Raw genomic sequence first — 20,724 nt, 5'->3', positions numbered from 1 at the left:
GATACATGTGCTATAGTCTTATCTGTGTGTGTGGACTGTGACTGCAGACTATACTGGCAGGAGATACAAAATCTGTGGGTCAACCAAAAATTGGGAGACAGTGAGTATCACCTGTAACTACCGGCTCCAGGGTGGGGATCTTGTCGACTAGGGGCAATGTATTTTGGCTATCTACCGGGAGTGGTTGTAAAACCATGTACGTAAGTAGTAAAAAAACAATTGCATCGTTAACCTGCCTATGTGATTATTACAACTCGCAGCCTCAGATCTTCACAGCATTTATGAGCCTTAAGACATTGACCTCTTTATATATTTTTTTTCAAAAACGTGTACAAGGGAAGGTAAGAACATTTCTAAAACAATCCACAGTGAGGAGATTGGAACAAAACAAAATCCTCTAAACTGCATGCTCGCAAACGCCAGAAGCCTGACAAACAAGATGGAAGAACTAGAAGCAGAAATATCTACAGGTAACTTTGACATAGTGGGAATAACCGAGACATGGTTAGATGAAAGCTATGACTGGGCAGTCAACTTACAGGGTTACAGTCTGTTTAGAAAGGATCGTAAAAATCGGAGAGGAGGAGGGGTTTGTCTCTATGTAAAGTCTTGTCTAAAGTCCACTTTAAGGGAGGATATTAGCGAAGGGAATGAGGATGTCGAGTCCATATGGGTTGAAATTCATGGAGGGAAAAATGGTAACAAAATTCTCATTGGGGTCTGTTACAAACCCCCAAATATAACAGAAAGCATGGAAAGTCTACTTCTAAAGCAGATGGATGAAGCTGCAACCCATAATGAGGTCCTGGTTATGGGGGACTTTAACTACCCGGATATTAACTGGGAAACAGAAACCTGTGAAACCCATAAAGGCAACAGGTTTCTGCTAATAACCAAGAAAAATTATCTTTCACAATTGGTGCAGAATCCAACCAGAGGAGCAGCACTTTTAGACCTAATACTATCTAATAGACCTGACAGAATAACAAATCTGCAGGTGGTCGGGCATTTAGGAAATAGCGACCACAATATTGTGCAGTTTCACCTGTCTTTCACTAGGGGGACTTGTCAGGGAGTCACAAAAACATTGAACTTTAGGAAGGCAAAGTTTGACCAGCTTAGAGATGCCCTTAATCTGGTAGACTGGGACAATATCCTCAGAAATAAGAATACAGATAATAAATGGGAAATGTTTAAGAACATCCTAAATAGGCAGTGTAAGCGGTTTATACCTTGTGGGAATAAAAGGACTAGAAATAGGAAAAACCCAATGTGGCTAAACAAAGAAGTAAGACAGGCAATTAACAGTAAAAAGAAAGCATTTGCACTACTAAAGCAGGATGGCACCATTGAAGCTCTAAAAAACTATAGGGAGAAAAATACTTTATCTAAAAAACTAATTAAAGCTGCCAAAAAGGAAACAGAGAAGCACATTGCTAAGGAGAGTAAAACTAATCCCAAACTGTTCTTCAACTATATCAATAGTAAAAGAATAAAAACTGAAAATGTAGGCCCCTTAAAAAATAGTGAGGAAAGAATGGTTGTAGATGACGAGGAAAAAGCTAACATATTAAACACCTTCTTCTCCACGGTATTCACGGTGGAAAATGAAATGCTAGGTGAAATCCCAAGAAACAATGAAAACCCTATATTAAGGGTCACCAATCTAACCCAAGAAGAGGTGCGAAACCGGCTAAATAAGATTAAAATAGATAAATCTCCGGGTCCGGATGGCATACACCCACGAGTACTAAGAGAACTAAGTAATGTAATAGATAAACCATTATTTCTTATTTTTAGTGACTCTATAGCGACAGGGTCTGTTCCGCAGGACTGGCGCATAGCAAATGTGGTGCCAATATTCAAAAAGGGCTCTAAAAGTGAACCTGGAAATTATAGGCCAGTAAGTCTAACCTCTATTGTTGGTAAAATATTTGAAGGGTTTCTGAGGGATGTTATTCTGGATTATCTCAATGAGAATAACTGTTTAACTCCATATCAGCATGGGTTTATGAGAAATCGCTCCTGTCAAACCAATCTAATCAGTTTTTATGAAGAGGTAAGCTATAGGCTGGACCACGGTGAGTCATTGGACGTGGTATATCTCGATTTTTCCAAAGCGTTTGATACCGTGCCGCACAAGAGGTTGGTACACAAAATGAGAATGCTTGGTCTGGGGGAACATGTGTGTAAATGGGTTAGTAACTGGCTTAGTGATAGAAAGCAGAGGGTGGTTATAAATGGTATAGTCTCTAACTGGGTCGCTGTGACCAGTGGGGTACCGCAGGGGTCAGTATTGGGACCTGTTCTCTTCAACATATTCATTAATGATCTGGTAAAAGGTTTACACAGTAAAATATCGATATTTGCAGATGATACAAAACTATGTAAAGCAGTTAATACAAGAGAAGATAGTATTCTGCTACAGATGGATCTGGATAAGTTGGAAACTTGGGCTGAAAGGTGGCAGATGAGGTTTAACAATGATAAATGTAAGGTTATACACATGGGAAGAGGGAATCAATATCACCATTACACACTGAACGGGAAACCACTGGGTAAATCTGACAGGGAGAAGGACTTGGGGATCCTAGTTAATGATAAACTTACCTGGAGCAGCCAGTGCCAGGCAGCAGCTGCCAAGGCAAACAGGATCATGGGGTGCATTAAAAGAGGTCTGGATACACATGATGAGAGCATTATACTGCCTCTGTACAAATCCCTAGTTAGACCGCACATGGAGTACGGTGTCCAGTTTTGGGCACCGCTGCTCAGGAAGGATATAATGGAACTAGAGAGAGTACAAAGGAGGGCAACAAAATTAATAAAGGGGATGGGAGAACTACAATACCCAGATAGATTAGCGAAATTAGGATTATTTAGTCTAGAAAAAAGACGACTGAGGGGCGATCTAATAACCATGTATAAGTATATAAGGGGACAATACAAATATCTCGCTGAGGATCTGTTTATACCAAGGAAGGTGACGGGCACAAGGGGGCATTCTTTGCGTCTGGAGGAGAGAAGGTTTTTCCACCAACATAGAAGAGGATTCTTTACTGTTAGGGCAGTGAGAATCTGGAATTGCTTGCCTGAGGAGGTGGTGATGGCGAACTCAGTCGAGGGGTTCAAGAGAGGCCTGGATGTCTTCCTGGAGCAGAACAATATTGTATCATACAATTATTAGGTTCTGTAGAAGGACGTAGATCTGGGTATTTATTATGATGGAATATAGGCTGAACTGGATGGACAAATGTCTTTTTTCGGCCTTACTAACTATGTTACTATGTTACTATGTTACTATGTTACTATGTTACTATGTTACAACACCATGTGCGCATCATTCACAGTGTCCATCCTCAGAATGTGAGGCTGGTGGAGGCCCAGTGGGCATTTGTTCAATTTGCCTGACCTTCGACACGAGTCTGTTCCTCCTCCCCGTTTTCGAGCGGCCGTTTGTGTAAACAAGCCATGATGTTCGATACCTGAGGAAAGTACATGTCATAAAACGCATAGCCGGGAATGTGACAAATCAAGGTCGTAAACAAGCATCAAGGTGAAGTGTACAATTTCCCTCATAATTGGCTGATAAGAGTAGTAAATATGGCGCAATTAACACATTTCTCTGAAGATAACCCTGCCCTGTGACAAGGAAGAAAGCGGAGGAAGCGCGCGGGGAGCGATCCCAGGGGGCAACGTCGCACATTACACAGTCAGTGCTGGGATTTCCCAATATCAGAAGTAAATCAGTGTCCGAACTACAAAATATCTAATGTTTGGGGTACAAAACCTTATGGCCAGCGCAGGACCATTACATAGAGCAACAATGGAGCCCCCAGATCAGGATAGAAGGGTCCAATAGCTCCAAGGCCCACGATTTCCTAAGGCAAGTAGACCTCTGAAAAGGGCCAGACAAAGGCCAATGGCAGCCCCCTCAACAATATACTGTGTATGAAGGCGCGCAATGCATCCTTGGGAATGGAAGCCGCCGCATGCGTCGTGGAGAGCTCCGGGGGTCGTCGGAAGGTAAGTATACGCGTATATCCATATATATATATATTTTTTTTACACAAATATGGATCCCAGTGCCTGAGAGAGAGTCTCCTTTCCTCCAGACCCTGGGAACCATCTGGGGCCGTATAAGACGACACCCGGTGTATAAGATGACCCCCGAAAAGTTGGGGGTCGTCTTATACGCCGAAAATACGGTACATAGAGCCAGGTGGAAGAGCCCTCTTTATCCTCCCTATAACAAGTGTGGGATAAAGCGGGAGCGAGAAGGATCCAAAGGGAACGTCAACCGTGCCAAATGCCAGATCGCCATATTCGTCTCCTACCAATGTCTTCAGTCTCCAGCTGTTAACCCTTCTTTCTTCTCCTCACAGGTGAACCAGAGAAATATGACCCGAAATTTAATGGACCTATCAAAAATCGGTGAGCGATCTGTCATTGCTGCATCATAGGTGTCAGTGACCCTGATTTCTGGATTTATCCGGGAGGCCACGGTATGTGTGTTGTCTTATTGACTGTCTCCATTCTTCACGCAGGGGCTGCACAGACATCATCTGCTGTGTCCTGTTCATGGTGTTCATTCTCGGATACATCGTGGTCGGAGTTCTGGGTAAGCGCGGAAATAAAAAATGTCTAAAGAAATAATATAATAGGTGGAATGATGTATAATAGGGGGAACACTAGAAGCTCCGACTCTACTATACAGCAACGAAAACGTGGACATCTCTACCATGTGTGAACACGGCCGTAAGGTGGCCAACGCTGCCGTGCTCCTTCAGGACTTCTATCTATAAAGTTTTATAAGAAATATAATAATAATAATCTTTATTTATATAGCGCCAACATATTCCGCAGCGCTTTACAGTTTAACAGTTTCAAACATAAAAGTCATAAGTAACAACGTTAACAATACAATAATTAAAGCAAAGTAAGCCGCCCCTGCTGGTGAGAGCTTACAATCTACAATGAGGTGGGGGAGATACAAAGTGCAAGTGTATATTTACAATGATGTATTTACAATGATGGTCCAGCCATCTTCAGGGGGTGGGGAATAGATGGAGATAGTGAATGGGCTACACACACACAAACATAACATAACTTTGATTAGTGAACGTGATAGGCCGCTCTGAACAAATGTGTTTTGAGCGAGTGCCTAAAACTATGCAAATTATGGATGGTCCTTATATCTTGGGGTAGAGCATTCTAAAGGATTGGCGCAGCACGGGAGAAGTCTTGGAGTCGGGAGTGGGAGGTACGGATTAGTGCAGAGGTTAATCGAAAGTCATTTGCAGAGCGCAGTGGTCTGTTAGGCCGATAGACAGAAATGAGGGAGGAGATGTAAGGGGGTGCCGCACTGTGGAGAGCTTTGTGGGGGAGAAGAAGTACTTTGAATTGTATCCTGTAATGAATGGGCAGCCAGTGTAACGACTGGCGAAGAGCGGACGCGTCCGAGTAACGATTAGCCAGATGGACGACCCTGGCTGCTGCATTAAGGATGGACTGGAGAGGGGAAAGTCGAGTGAGGGGGAGGCCAATTAATAGAGCGTTACAGTAGTCCAGGCGGGAGTGGATCAGGGCGACAGTGAGGGGTTTAGCTGTCTCCATGGTCAGAAAAGGGTGGATTCTAGAGATGTTCTTTAGGTGTAAGCGGCACGAGCGGGCAAGAGATTGTATATGGGAGGTGAAGGAGAGATCGGAGTCAAACATAACACCCAGACAGCGCGCCTGCTGCCGGGGTGTTATTATGGTGCCACCCACGGAGAGGGAAATGTCAGATTTAGGGAGGCAAGTAGATGGTGGGAGCAGAAGAAGTTCAGTTTTGGAGAGGTTGAGTTTCAGAAATATGCAACCGACCGTGCATTACCCTGTTATTCTGTATCTTGGGGCCCAAAGCTCCAGGCAGGACTGTGTCTGATTACATGGAGACCATCGAGAGTCACCGACCACGTACATACATGCCAATAACCCCGGGCTCTAAGGATTAGAGTCCCTGGCCTGAATCCAGGCTTGTGGTGGATAACAAAGAACAGCGTCTTGGCGAATGATAAGGAGCCTCGCAGGACGGGGTGTGGGGCCGAGGAGAAGTTCTCAGGAACTTTGCAGTTAACTTTGTTTTTTTTTTTAAAGGTGCACACACTGAACCAGAAAATGTAAAAGCGATACTACGTCTTTAAAAGACCTTGCATGTACATATGCCATAAAGGGATCAGTAGTGGCTTATTATCACCGCTGAGCCTTATCACCATTGCGATAATTTGCTGTGAAAATATGAAAACTACTGTGTGTCCACGAAAAAAAAATGTCAGCCGTAAGCCTGTTACCGTTATCAGACAGAGATAAGTTTATCTGCGGGCGCTGAGTGATAACAGCCTCACTACTACCCCTACGTATGGCTATATTCACACAGTATACAGCGGGCTCCGGTGTCAGGGGTGCGGAAGTGACAATCTCACCTGGTTCGTCAAGTCTGGAAAACCATACCGGAATCATGGAAACAAAAACCTCTCTGGTCATTCATTAAAAACTGATATGCAAATTAGCTTGCCTCCAAAATAATGAAATCTGGAGCTCTAGTGCCACCTATTGGAGGCAGCGACCCTACAAGCCAATATTTGTCCCTTTAAGAGGCCTTGCAACATGGTGACCATAGTCACAAGATGGCGGTCGGCCAAGTACTCGCACCCAACTCCCCTCTGGGAGGTGAAAAAGGGCTGGTGGACTTCTCTGCCAGTGATCGGGGTTTAAATTAAGTGTCCAAATCTTTCCTCTCCCTACCTTAATTATTTTGCGACCTCCATCAGAAAATCAGCCTAAAATCAGTCAGTAAATCCGAGTTTTGGTTAATGGTGGATAATATGCCAAACCAGGGTCTCCTCCAAAAGAAAGGAGGAGAAGCCGCCCCCATGTACCATCATGGTGGCATTAGTGAGGCACGACTGTTGTGAATTCTGTTTTGGAACTCCCTCCTGTGGTCATGAATGGTACTTCGGCGAGTTCTGTCCATGGACTCCCTCTGGTGGCTGTGAGTGGAGCTGCTGGTTCTGAGGTTCCTTCCACAGGTGACCTGGTTAATTCTTAGGCTGTCTGCTCTATTTAACTCCACCCAGATCGTTACTCCATGCCACCTGTCAATGTTCCAGTACTGGTTTAGTTCGCTCTTGGATCTTTCTGGTGACCTGTCTACTCCAGCAGAAGCTAAGTCCCTGCTGGTTTATTTTGTTGTTCTTGTTTTCTTGTCCAGCTTGCTAATATGATTCTGTCTGGCTAGCTGGAAGCTCTGGGAGGCAGAGGGGCACCTCCGCACCGTGAGTCGGTGCGGTGGTCTTTTTGCACACTTTGCGTGGTCTTTTGTAGTTTTTTGTGCTGACCGCAAAGTTACCTTTTCTATCCTCTGTCTGTTTAGGTAGTCTGACCTCCCTTTGCTGAAACCTCTTTCATTCCTGTGTTTGTGACTTTCATCTTATCTCACAGTCAATATTTGTGGGGGGCTGCCTTTTCCTTTGGGGAATTTCTCTGAGGCAAGGTAGGCTTTACTTTCTATCTCTAGGGGTAGCTAGCCCTTAGGCTGTGCCGAGGTGTCTAGGCCTGTTAGGTACTCTCCACGGCTATTTCTAGTGTGTGTGATAGGATTAGGGATTGCGGTCAGCAGAGTTCCCACTTCCCAGAGCTTGTCCTGTGAGTTTAACCATCAGGTCTTTCCGGGCGCTCCTAACCACCAGGTCCATAACACACGACGCTCTGTGCACCTCATCGACTTTATAGCACAAAAAATGGTTGGAAACAAGACGACTGATTCTTTTACATCGAACTGCCCCAGGGAAAGAAGCATATCTGAGCTGGGTAAACATGAAACATCGTCGTCTGTGTGGTGCCGATACGTCACAGCGGAGCTGCTCGATCACTGATGTAGATAAAGTCCCGGGAAAAGTATATAGAGAAATAAACGATCAGGGCCTGATGCCAAGAACTATCCTAGAAGATAACAAGGACCTTATCAAGGACCTGAAATCCTGGCCTCCCAAAGTATACACTTCAAAGAATCCATCCAAGCAGGGCCGGGCATAAAGTCAGATGAGGGTCTCCCCGAGTCGGTCATAAAAGGGCAGATATGGGATATCACAGCACTCGCCATGGCATTTCCGACCATGCCTGGTTTGCTTTTACATTTAAACAGGACCTGTCTCTCGCTATAAATATCTAACATTTCCCCCTGTTGTAATTGCCACTGTTCTCCTGAATCCGGTGTAGTTTTTCTTTTGTTTCTACGCCTCTCCGTTCCCGAGATATGGCCTCCTCTTCATTGTAAGTAAATACATTCTTGTCATACAAGTGGGTGTGGTCCTCAGCTCTTCATGGAGGAATCGCCCACTTGGTCAACAAAGACTAGATTTACATATCGGGAAGATGAGGCCATATCTCCGTAACGGAGAGGCGCAGGAGCACGAGGATAACATCGCCGGATTCAGGAGAACGGCGGCATTTACACCGAGGGGGAAAAAAAACGTATTTATGGCAAGTGACAGATCCCCTTTAAATGGTTGTAGCTTATTATTTGAATAAAATAAATATAAAGATCTACAACTAAAAAGCAGCCCTACAGCTCGAGTAATCGACGCCTCTCTGGGAGTGTTCTCATGGGGACACGGGCAGAGTAAAAGTAAGAGTCGGACCTGGCGCTTCAAGCTCCGGTACCTCTATTATGTATTCATACTCTTCAGATCAGATTATAGATGCTATCCATCATAATGTGGAGGAATTTACTGTGAAATCTCCAATCCCCAAGCTGCAGAACTGGAGACCAGGAGATGTAAATGTAGAATAGATGTGAAGCCATCCCCATGCCGCTGTTTAGCCACGCTTCCTTGTTCCTTATCAGAAAAGAAATTAACACTTTCTCTACCAGCCCTTACAATGCAAATGTCGCCAATAGCCACAAACCCCATTATTTTATAAAATTCTTTATAAACCAGATTAAAGTTATCCCACTGGGATTGATTGTTCCCTTTCCTCCAATCCAAGTTCTGCCATTCAGTTAAAAGTTATTGCACATGTTCCTACTGTAAGCACTTAGTCCTAAACTACAGGGAAAAACTGCAGCAAAACCGTGTGGTTTTATGACATGGATTTGACCGATGGCAAAAAAAATAGAATAGTTGATGTAACCCATTGTCTGTTTCTGGAGGACCTGTGCTGTTCGGCATTACCCAGACAACCCATTTGATCTGCTTCGTGTCAGGGGAAACTTCTTACAGGTCGCGATTGACCAAAGTGGAGAACCCCTTTAAGCCGAAGCCGGCATCTTAGACATCCAAGAAGTCGATTGTTACTGAGCAGAGGCCGATTGACAAATGTCCACCCCATCGATTGGAGCCAAGGCCAAGGATCTGTCACTTGTTGGCCCCATATCATTGTGACATGACTTGAATTAGTCATTGTATGACGGCTCCTGGCTCGTCACTCCATTGTTCACTGTAGGAGACTTTTTTTTGGAAGTTTCATCTTTGAACTTGTAACTATGCAGAAAGTGTCCCCTTGGGGCAGCAATGACAACATCGGAAGGGACCGGTCACACAACACGAGTGTGGAATGCGGCCACCAAAACACAAGGTAGCGACAAAACCAGTTAAGGCCAACATTTTAAAAAGAAAATGTTGAATACTTGCTCGATATCGCAATTGCGAAGGTGACATTGTGAATGGACCAGGAGAAATACAGGAGTCAGTGACAAGTATTGACATTTTTCCGTTACGTGAGAATTTATGTTGAGTTTGGGGAAAAGAAGAAACCTGAAGCTCCTAGTCCCAACGGAAAATCTGCAATGCCCCCATTCCTCGATCACGTGCCACTTAGTTCTGGTGTCTTCCCTCAAGAGAGGGACCTATGGATCTCATCAGGCACCAATGCACGTTATGGCTGAACTTGCCATCCCTCCAACCATTAGATGAATGGTGTGAACATTTTTAGTCAATACCACTACCCTTCTGGAGTCACACATCTGTAACATGTCCCCATTTCTTCTCATTCCACAAATGAATATAGCTGCCTCAGGTTTCTCAGAGACGTTGAGCAGTCTTCTCGGGACCTTGGAGATTTGCCAACATTTCTAGGAGTCTAGGAGGTCTCCCCCAATCCTTAGAGCCTCCTGGACATTGGAACTGGCCAAGATGCCTCCAGCTATGCTATGATTTGGATAGATCTGTGTAGAGGCAGGAAGCCTTACATATGGCTTGGTGGTGGGTAAAGTGGTCAGTGTCCTGCCTGGGTGCTGTGCTCATTTTTGAGGTAGTTGTAGGGTTCCCCTTGGTTGGAAACTTTTTTTTATTGGATCCACAATGGTTGGAGTCATCATCGGGTTTGTGAGGAAACCATATTGGGGCTTGGGCTTACAATCTTTGCCAGTTCTTTCCTTTTAGTAAAACCAAGCTCAGTGGTTCCCACAAAGTCACCCTTGCTCTACAACCTTGATTTCTTCAGTAAATCACCAGTAATAGTAGAATTTCTGCTTCCAGTTATTAACTGTCTGTTGTGTCCTCTTATCCTCTAGCCTGGGTGTATGGAGATCCTCGCCAGGTCATTTATCCCCGAAATTCTACTGGAATGTACTGTGGGGTTGGGGAAAACCAGTAAGTATTCTCTCTATGCAGGTAAAACGTGTAGAAAAGCCTGTCAGCTACCTGCCAGTCATCAGGTCTGAGCCTGTGTATGGATCTCCTAAAAGCTGGTCTCATCTAACCAGCAACTCTGAATAGACCATTAATCAGGAAGCCCGAAAGCCGTCAGCCTCCAATGACCTGTGCATCCAAAAGCATTTTTTGTGACTGATGTAATCTGTACCTAAAAAATGTGTTTCTAGTCTAGTATATATATTACCTGCTGAGCAAGTAGATCTGCTGGAAAAGCTGTAGGCAGCTACCATTAGGGGAACAGGCTACCTAAGTATTTCTATTGCTTTCATTGACTTCACTGGAAGCTGCAGATGTATGTATGCAGTGCGCTCTCCCTAGTGGCTATGTCTGTAGTGAGCTCCCCCTAGTGGCTGTGTATGTAGTGAGCTCCCCCTAGAGGATATGTATGTAGTGAGCTCCCCCTAGTGGTGGTGTATGCAGTGAGCTCCCCTAGTGGCTGTGTATGCAGTGAGCTCCCCCTAGAGGATATGTATGTAGTGAGCTCCCCCTAGTGGTGGTGTATGCAGTGAGCTCCCCCTAGTGGCTGTGTATGCAGTGAGCTCCCCCTAGTGGCTGTGTATGCAGTGAGCTCCCCTAGTGGCTGTGTATACAGTGAGCTCCCCCTAGTGGCTGTGTATGTAGTGAGCTTCCCGCTAGTGGCTGTGTATGTAGTGAGCTCCCCCTAGTGGCTGTGTATGCAGTGAGCTCCCCTAGTGGCTGTGTATGCAGTGAGCTCCCCCTAGTGGCTATGTATACAGTGAGCTCCCCCTAGTGGCTGTCTGTAGTGAGCTCCCCCTAGAGGCTATGTATGCAGTGAGCTCCCCCTAGAGGCTATGTATGCAGTGAGCTCCCCCTAGAGGCTATATATGCAGTGAGCTCCCCCTAGAGGCTATGTATGCAGTGAGCTCCCCCTAGTGGCTGTGTATGCAGTGAGCTCCCCCTAGTGGCTGTGTATGCAGTGAGCTCCCCCTAGTGGCTGTGTATGCAGTGAGCTCCCCCTAGAGGCTATATATGCAGTGAGCTCCCCCTAGAGGCTATGTATGCAGTGAGCTCCCCCTAGTGGCTGTGTATGCAGTGAGCTCCCCCTAGTGGCTGTGTATGCAGTGAGCTCCCCCTAGTGGCTGTGTATGCAGAGAGCTCCCCCTAGTGGCTGCCTGTAGTGAGTTCCCCTAGTGGCTGCCTGTAGTGAGCTCCCCCTAGTGGCTGTCTGTAGTGAGCTCCCCCTAGAGGATATGTATGCAGTGAGCTCCCCCTAGTGGCTATGTATGTAGTGAGCTCCCCCTAGTGGCTATGTATGTAGTGAGCTCCCCCTAGTGGCTGCCTGTAGTGAGCTCCCCCTAGTGGCTGTCTGTAGTGAGCTCCCCCTAGAGGATATGTATGTAGTGAGCTCCCCCTAGTGGCTATGTATGTAGTGAGCTCCCCCTAGTGGTGGTGTATGCAGTGAGCTCCCCCTAGTGGCTATGTATGCAGTGAGCTCCCCCTAGTGGCTATGTATGCAGTGAGCTCCCCCTAGTGGAGGTGTATACAGTGAGCTCCCCCTAGTGGCTATGTATGCAGTGAATTTAAATCCCACCCCCAGGGAGCAGCGCGACCCTGAGCCGGACCACCCAGTCTTGGGCGGTTTTACTTAAATCCTGGCGTCTTACAGTCTGTTTCCCTCCTGGTAAATTGAGGACTTTTGGCGACTACTGTGCACAGACCAACCTGCGCCCTTCACTGCTGTATGTCTCCAGACGATCCATGCTTTACACCTCGGCGTCTCTCTTGGAGGGTGCGTGCTCTGCGTTCGCTCCGCTCTGCGTCTTCTCATGTCTTTCTCTCCGCGCAGGGACAAGCCCTACCTGCTGTACTATGACCTGCTGAAGTGCATCACGGGCACCAGCATCTTGGCATCAGCCATGAATGGGTTACAGTGCCCCACCACCCAGGTACGTGTCCGTGACCACCGTCCTCCCATACCCCTCATATCCTGCCATCCTTAACCCTTCCCTGCCTGCTCCCTACATTTCAGGTCTGTGTGAAGGAATGCCCGCAGGATTTCAGGGGCACGTCTTTCTGGGCCGCCCCTAAAGATGCCTTCATCCAGGAGTATTGTCAGCCCAGCATCAATCTGACCACCACACAGCTGGTCAGTATGCGGAGGACATCAATGGTTCATAGAAACATGCGTATGATGTAATAATGTATGTACACAGTGACTGCACCAGCAGAATAGTGAGTGCAGCTCTGGAGTATAATACAGGATGTAACTCAGGATCAGCAATGTAATGTATGTACACATGTACACAGTGACTGCACCAGCAGAATAGTGAGTGCAGCTCTGGAGTATAATACAGGATGTAACTCAGGATCAGTAATGTAATGTATGTACACAGTGACTGCACCAGCAGAATAGTGAGTGCAGCTCTGGAGTATAATACAGGATGTAACTCAGGATCAGTGATGTAATGTATGTACACAGTGACTGCACCAGCAGAATAGTGAGTGCAGCTCTGGAGTATAATACAGGATGTAACTCAGGATCAGTGATGTAATGTATGTACACAGTGACTTCACCAGCAGAATAGTGAGTGCAGCTCTGGAGTATAACACAGGATGTAACTCAGGATCAGTAATGTAATGTATGTACACAGTGACTGCACCAGCAGAATAGTGAGTGCAGCTCTGGGGTATAATACAGGATGTAACTCAGGATCAGTAATGTAATGTATGTACACTGTGACTGCACCAGCAGAATAGTGAGCGCAGCTCTGGGGTATAGTACAGGATATAACTCAGGATCAGTAATGTAATGTATGTGCACAGTGACTGCACCAGCAGAATAGTGAGTGCAGCTCTGGGGTATAGTACAGGATATAACTCAGGATCAGTAATGTAATGTATGTACACAGTGACTGCACCAGCAGAATAGTGAGTGCAGCTCTGGAGTATAATACAGGAGGTAACTCAGGATCAGTGATGTAATGTATGTACACAGTGACTGCACCAGCAGAATAGTGAGTGCAGCTCTGGAGTATAATACAGGATGTAACTCAGGATCAGTGATGTAATGTATGTACACAGTGACTTCACCAGCAGAATAGTGAGTGCAGCTCTGGAGTATAACACAGGATGTAACTCAGGATCAGTAATGTAATGTATGTACACAGTGACTGCACCAGCAGAATAGTGAGTGCAGCTCTGGGGTATAATACAGGATGTAACTCAGGATCAGTAATGTAATGTATGTACACTGTGACTGCACCAGCAGAATAGTGAGCGCAGCTCTGGGGTATAGTACAGGATATAACTCAGGATCAGTAATGTAATGTATGTGCACAGTGACTGCACCAGCAGAATAGTGAGTGCAGCTCTGGGGTATAGTACAGGATATAACTCAGGATCAGTAATGTAATGTATGTACACAGTGACTGCACCAGCAGAATAGTGAGTGCAGCTCTGGAGTATAATACAGGAGGTAACTCAGGATCAGTGATGTAATGTATGTACACAGTGACTGCACCAGCAGAATAGTGAGTGCAGCTCTGGAGTATAATACAGGATGTAACTCAGGATCAGTGATGTAATGTATGTACACAGTGACTTCACCAGCAGAATAGTGAGTGCAGCTCTGGAGTATAACACAGGATGTAACTCAGGATCAGTAATGTAATGTATGTACACAGTGACTGCACCAGCAGAATAGTGAGCGCAGCTCTAGAGTGTAATACTCAGGGTAATAATGTATATGCACAGTGACCTAATACATGTAATTACTTTTTCTATTTTTCCTCAGTCTGTGTATGCTATCGTGGCCAAGGAGCTGTGTCCTGCGTTTCTGATTAAGAGCGATCCATGTGAGTAATGGTAAACCCACTTTTTCCTGAGCTAACAAAACTTGAAGAACCATCCTAGATAAGGGGCACTTACTAGTTTATGTTTTGGGAATATACCATAGAAAAAGACTCTGTGGCTCCTACAGCAATGTTAGAGAGAGGCCCCATACTTCAGCGGCCACACCGCTTCAGAACATTATTAACTTGTAGATTAACCCCATATCTGCAGGTTAATTGCTGTCTTTTTTTTATACATGACAGGTTCCCTTTAAACATGACATTCTGACTACCTACAGCCACCACTAGGGGGAGCTCTCTGCATACAGTGTTATTACTGACTTCAACCTGGAAGCAGTACAGTTTATGCAATACTCTCACGCACTCCCCCTAGTGGTGGATACTTGGGATTTTTTTTCTAATCTCTTTGATGTACGAGGATTCGGATCTTTATTTCAGAAAATCACATACTGTATTATGGAATTTAAAAGGATAATCTGCCTGTTATGAGGCCATTCACTGGGTAATATTCCTGGGCTAATGGGCTGATACTAGTGACATCATTGCGCCAAGTGTGATTTCATTCGATGCACATTTAGTTGACAAGCTGTGTCAGGAGCTGCTAATGGTGCTGATAAATTTTCACCCTGTGTTCTTTTTTTTTTTTTTTTTAATAAACAAAGTTAAAAATTGTGTTTCAAACCCTGAGTACGGGGCAAATTGCTTTGTACTGACGTTTTCTGAGACCCGTACATTTTTTACCTTCCACCAATGACTGATGAGCTGTAGATTTTAATGGTATCATTTTGGGTACATTTGACATTTTGATCATTTTTTGTATTATTGTTTATGCAGAGGAGCATTGACTAATTAATGGTAATTTTTGACATTCTTTTTTTTTTTGCCTAACAATGTCACCATACGGGTGAAACAATTTTATATTTTGATAGATCGGCCCTTTACGGATGCGACAGTACCAATTTTTTTTTTTAAATCTTTTACATTTTCTTTTTTTTTAAACTGGGGAAAGACTGTTGATTTACATTTTTATCTTTCTGAGTACCAACATGGCAGCGGTGGGGGATCTTCAACAGGCGATCACATTGTGGGGAGGGGAGGACCGCGATGGGGACGAACACCAGGCCCGGTTTGCACAGCTTAATTGTAGCTGTAAGCTGTAAGAGGTGAGATCGTTCCAATTTTTTTTGGCACTCGTTCGCATTTACTGCATCTCCATATGACAGGTGGGGGCAGCTGACATGCGATAGGTCACAGATATATGAACCTTGTGATTTATGTTTGTGTTCAAATACTCCCACACAGGAGTGTATACCATACCCCCCGTGCTGCTGACACACTAAGGTGTGTTTAGAGACTTTGGGGGTTGGATTTTGATACTATTCCCCTAGTTTGGGAATCTTTCTTTGTGGAGTCTTCTATGTTTTTTACTCAGTTGGATATACCAACTTTTTAGTATATATGAATTAAAAGTTAATTTTTATACCATTGGTCACACCCTGCTTCCGATATCATTTAGACTGGTGTATATTATAAAAAAAAAATTTTTTTTTATCTATTTTTTTCTTGGGGCATGGCTGGTTTCTTGGCGAGAGGAGTTGATACTGAGTTGTGGGCAGTCGAGGCCAAGGAGGTCTTCTCGGAGCGTAATTTTGTACAGCCCAAATATACACTGACATATAACAATGCTTTCAAGGAATTGACCAAAATTTACAAAAATCAGATCTGCAGTTGGTGGGAGGTACAAAGCCTTGATAATTACATAAAGGCGGGTATAGTTCCCCGCCATTTGAGAATCACACTTCAACCCGGATTCAGGTATAAAAATTCGAGTTTGAGTGAACAGTGGGAAAAGGAAGCCACTGCAAGCTCCTTAAGGTTTATGAACCTTCTCTTGGAGGAAGAGAAAAAAAACTCTAATAAATCTTAATGAGAGTCTCAGAGAACAAATTAACATTACCAAAAAGTTCTCTGCTGAACCAGACTTTTCCTCCAAGGAGACTGTTCTACAAAACTCTGTAGAAAGGTATCAGTTCCATCTAAAAGAGAGGAAACACCGGAACTTTGTAAGAGACTTGCAGGAGTTTAAAGATAACAAGGCATATCATCTTCCACTAAACAGACAAACCACTAGGACATTTGAAACTGATATATCATCCACAGACACAGATTTGTCTGATTCAGATACACGTCCACGAAATACGAAAGGTAAATACAGAGGTAGAGGTAACCAAAGGGGACGGCCTAACGAGAGACCGGGAGGGGCTCGTTTTTTAGACCGAGACTACTTCCTGAGGAACCGGTCCAACCCCAACACCAATTGACTCAACCTTTAGCTCCACAAGTAATTAACCTCTCTGTTAGGAGTCTCAGTGATCTGGAAATTGGGGTCCTTAATAAGGGGTTAAACTTCATACCCACTTCAAGCTTTCAAACTTTTGAGTGTGTGAAGGATTTGCACCTCTTCACAAGAAAACTAAGGTGGAAGAAGTTTTTTATAAGAGAGGATAAGAGAACTTGTAGGGAGATGGACATTCCGGATACATTATTAGCAGATGTTAGATTTTTGTATAATTTGGCAGATTCCACTCAAGAAAACACGGGGAAGGGCCCATTTACCAAACTTAAAAGCAAAAGCAAAAAATTGCCCCCAATACAAGGTGATCGATCGGCAATAGACATCTTTGAGGAGCTGGCGACCAGATACTTGGAAGATCTAGAGAAAGAACCAATGAAGAGGAAGTATAATCTATCCAAAGTAGAGATGGAGACTTTAAAGGGCTTAGAGAAGGACCCCAAGATCATAATCAAACCCTCAGATAAAGGGGGGAACACGGTGGTTATGAATCATGGGGAGTATGTAAACATGTGTGAAAAGATTCTTAATGACCCAGAGAACTATGAAAAGCTCTCCTCAAACCCCACCGCTATATACAAAAAACAGCTTAAAACGATTCTAGATGGAGGTTTGAACAATGATTTGATTGACAAGAATGAATTTGAATTTTTACTTCCACAACATTCGGTGATGGCAACTTTCTATTGCCTCCCAAAGGTCCATAAGGGTCTGACCCCACTGAAGGGGAGACCCATAGTCTCAGGAATCAATAGCCTTAGCCATCATGTAGGAATCTACCTGGACGAGGTTCTTAAAACATATGTCACATCATTGAATTCATATACCAGAGACTCAATGGATTTGCTGAGAAAAATAGAGGGGTTGACCCTAGAACCAGGGGCCCTCCTCTGCAGCATTGATGTCGAGGCGCTCTACTCGTCTATAAGACACAGGGATGGCTTAAGAGCAGTGGAATACTTCATTAGAAGCAGGGGTCAACAATTCCTGGGACATAACAGATTTATTCTGGACCTGTTGGAGTTTTGTTTAACCAAAAATTATTTCCTGTTCAATGGCTCCACCTACCACCAGCTCAGGGGCACCGCGATGGGTAATTCCTGTGCGCCTGCCTACGCGAATTTGCTCCTGGGCTGGTGGGAGGAAACTGAGGTTTTTGGGGACCCCTTTACGGAGGAACAGACCAATATAGCCTTTTGGTCCCGTTATATAGATGACGTCCTGCTAATCTGGAACGGAGACATTGGCACCCTAACAAGTTTTGTGGCAAAACTGAACAACAACAATTTAGGACTGTCTTTTACTTTTGAATGCCACAGAGATGAATTACCTTTTCTGGATCTGTATATCCAAAAAAGACCAGATGGACATCTGGACACCAAGACATACAGAAAGCCTACCTCTACTAATGCCCTCCTCAGGTGGGACAGCCACCACCCGGTACCCCTGAAAAGAGGCATTCCAAAAGGCCAATACCTCAGAGCAAGACGCAACTGTTCCTCGGATGAGGAATACAAGAGACAGGCAGACGACCTGCAAACACGGTTTTTGGCCAGAGGTTACCCCAAGGGCATTCTGAAGAAGGCCTATAATGAGGTGAAGAAGGTGAATAGGGACAGTCTCTTGGTGCCAGCTCCAAAGGGAGAAGAAGTGCCGACTTGCCGATTTATCACCACCTACAACAACGGGGCTCAAAAAGTACGGACAATATTACAGAAACACTGGTCCGTTTTGAGCATGGATGGGGACATCGGAGAGATGGTGGGGGATTCCCCACAAATCACTTTCAAAAAAGGGTAGATCTGTTGGAGATAGACTCGTACACAGTCATTATTCCCCGCCGATAAAAGATACATGGCTCCCTAATCCACCTAAAGGCTGCCATAAATGTAGCGGGTGTATAGCCTGCCCGGTACTCACAGTAGGATCAAAGTTTCAAAGTGGAGTGACTGGGAAAGAATACGAAATCTACCATTTCATTAATTGCAGGTCCAAGGGAGTAATCTACAGAGCAGCGTGCATATGCGGCTTAGAATATGTTGGCAAGACTATACGCAAATTTAGGAGACGTGTAGGGGAACATCTGAGAGACATTGCACTTAATAGAGATACACCCCTGGCTAGGCATATTAACACTGAACACAATGGTGACAGTCGAGGAATTAGATTCATGGGGATTGACAAAATTGGTGCACCCAAGAGGGGGGGGCAATTGGGACCAGATGTTACTACAATGTGAGACAAGATGGATCTTCCGCTTACGAACACAAACGCCGGAGGGCCTAAACGAAATTCTCACATACACCTGCTTCCTGGAAAATTAGCCCAAATATACATCATAGGGACCCTTTCCTTTCTTCCTCCTTTAATTTACATTAGGGTTTCTTTAGGACCAATAACAGGGACAGCCGTCGTGGAATGGGGGCGCCAATCTTGCGTTTTCTCTATCCTAGGGTGCCAACCTCCATTGCCAGGCAGGTATTGATAGGAGTGAATTAGGGACATTGGGTGTGTACATAACCCTATCTCTCCATCTATGTTTTTTCTGGTGCACCTCCCCCATGAGTCCCCCCTTCATCTCTCCGTGTCAACCACTCCATGCTCAATTTTTCCTTATCATTATTTTTGTAACTGTGTTTGGCCGTTTTGCTCCCCCTCTTTTTCCCAACAGAGGTTGGGCTTGTGTCTTCACTGACCTCTAATTGCGGTTTCATTCCAGCTCGCAGGAGACAACCAGCATGTGCTCTTTTATTGCGATCCTCCCTTCAATGTTAAGGATATGTTAGGATCGGTGATATGAATTGTAGTCCATACCCTGTACAAATGGTGGGATGCTATCTATTGTACTTAGCAACCATGGAGGGGTTAATAACATTCTGTGTTTATCACTGCATCTGAGCTCGTGTAGAGACTGATGCAGGGTGATTACAAGACTCCGGAAAGTGGCTTACAACGTGAACGCCTGGACTTGAGGTTACGGTCGGGTGTCACGTTGTTATGGCAGCTGGACAGGGCCAGGGCACCACTTGGTGATATACACGGCCCCATTGTTTGCTTTAGGACACGAAAAAGCACGCTACCATAGCAACCTTACCTAACATACACCGCCGGAAATGATGTGGGCGGTACGGGACTTAACTCTAAGAGCTGCGATAGGAGTGGATAGTGTGCCAACCTCAGCAACCTGACGAGCACGCGCGGCCGGAAGTGACGCGTGCGGTCCAGCATTCGCGTTCCAGAGGGGGCGCCTTGAACCTACGTCACGAATGGATAGTGTGCCACCGTAGCAACCTGACGAGCACGCGCCGCCGGAAGTGACGCGTGCGGTTCAGCACTAGCGTTCCAGAGGGGGCGCCTTGAACCTACGTCACGAATGGATAGTGTGCCACCGTAGCAACCTGACGAGCACGCGCCGCCGGAAGTGACGCGTGCGGTTCAGCACTAGCGTTCCAGAGGGGGCGCATTGAACCTACGTCACGAGACCCAGCCCAGAGGATTCAGGGCGGGTTATTTAAAACACGCGCAACGCTGACTAACAGTGATTGCCGATATACCCCTATATTGCAGATCCCCCACGGAGCGGGCGAGGATCCTTTTCTTACTTTCCCCTGATGAGTTGATCATAACGAAACGCGTAGGGAAACATGCGGTGATTATTGGGGTCTATACTACTTGCTCAAACAGTGTGGACGGGTTGATGTGCGGCCAGAATCACAGGCCCCCCCTCTGTATGCTGTTACCACGAGAACTCTCACCCACATTACAGGATATTTCGAGGTGAGATCGTTCCAATTTTTTTTGGCACTCGTTCGCATTTACTGCATCTCCATATGACAGGTGGGGGCAGCTGACATGCGATAGG

At 45.3% G+C, this 20,724-nt stretch overlaps 1 protein-coding gene across 1 annotated transcript in view; it reads left to right on the top strand.

Annotated features, from left to right (window-relative positions):
- SLC44A4 (solute carrier family 44 member 4) overlaps nucleotides 1–20,724 on the top strand; it is a 62,786-nt gene that overhangs the window by 20,620 nt on the left and 21,442 nt on the right. Inside the window, exons 2-7 of the mRNA XM_069746390.1 lie at nucleotides 4,386–4,434; nucleotides 4,548–4,621; nucleotides 10,556–10,634; nucleotides 12,505–12,604; nucleotides 12,688–12,804; nucleotides 14,452–14,512. Of these exons, the coding sequence (XP_069602491.1) occupies nucleotides 4,386–4,434; nucleotides 4,548–4,621; nucleotides 10,556–10,634; nucleotides 12,505–12,604; nucleotides 12,688–12,804; nucleotides 14,452–14,512 (480 nt within the window). The remainder of the gene's footprint in view (nucleotides 1–4,385; nucleotides 4,435–4,547; nucleotides 4,622–10,555; nucleotides 10,635–12,504; nucleotides 12,605–12,687; nucleotides 12,805–14,451; nucleotides 14,513–20,724) is intronic.

Source organism: Ranitomeya imitator, chromosome 2 (assembly GCF_032444005.1).
Source record: "Ranitomeya imitator isolate aRanImi1 chromosome 2, aRanImi1.pri, whole genome shotgun sequence".
In the NCBI taxonomy this organism is placed as follows: Eukaryota; Metazoa; Chordata; class Amphibia; order Anura; family Dendrobatidae; genus Ranitomeya; species Ranitomeya imitator.
Note: the sequence above shows the minus strand (reverse complement) of the source record. Positions and strands in the feature narration are given on the sequence as shown.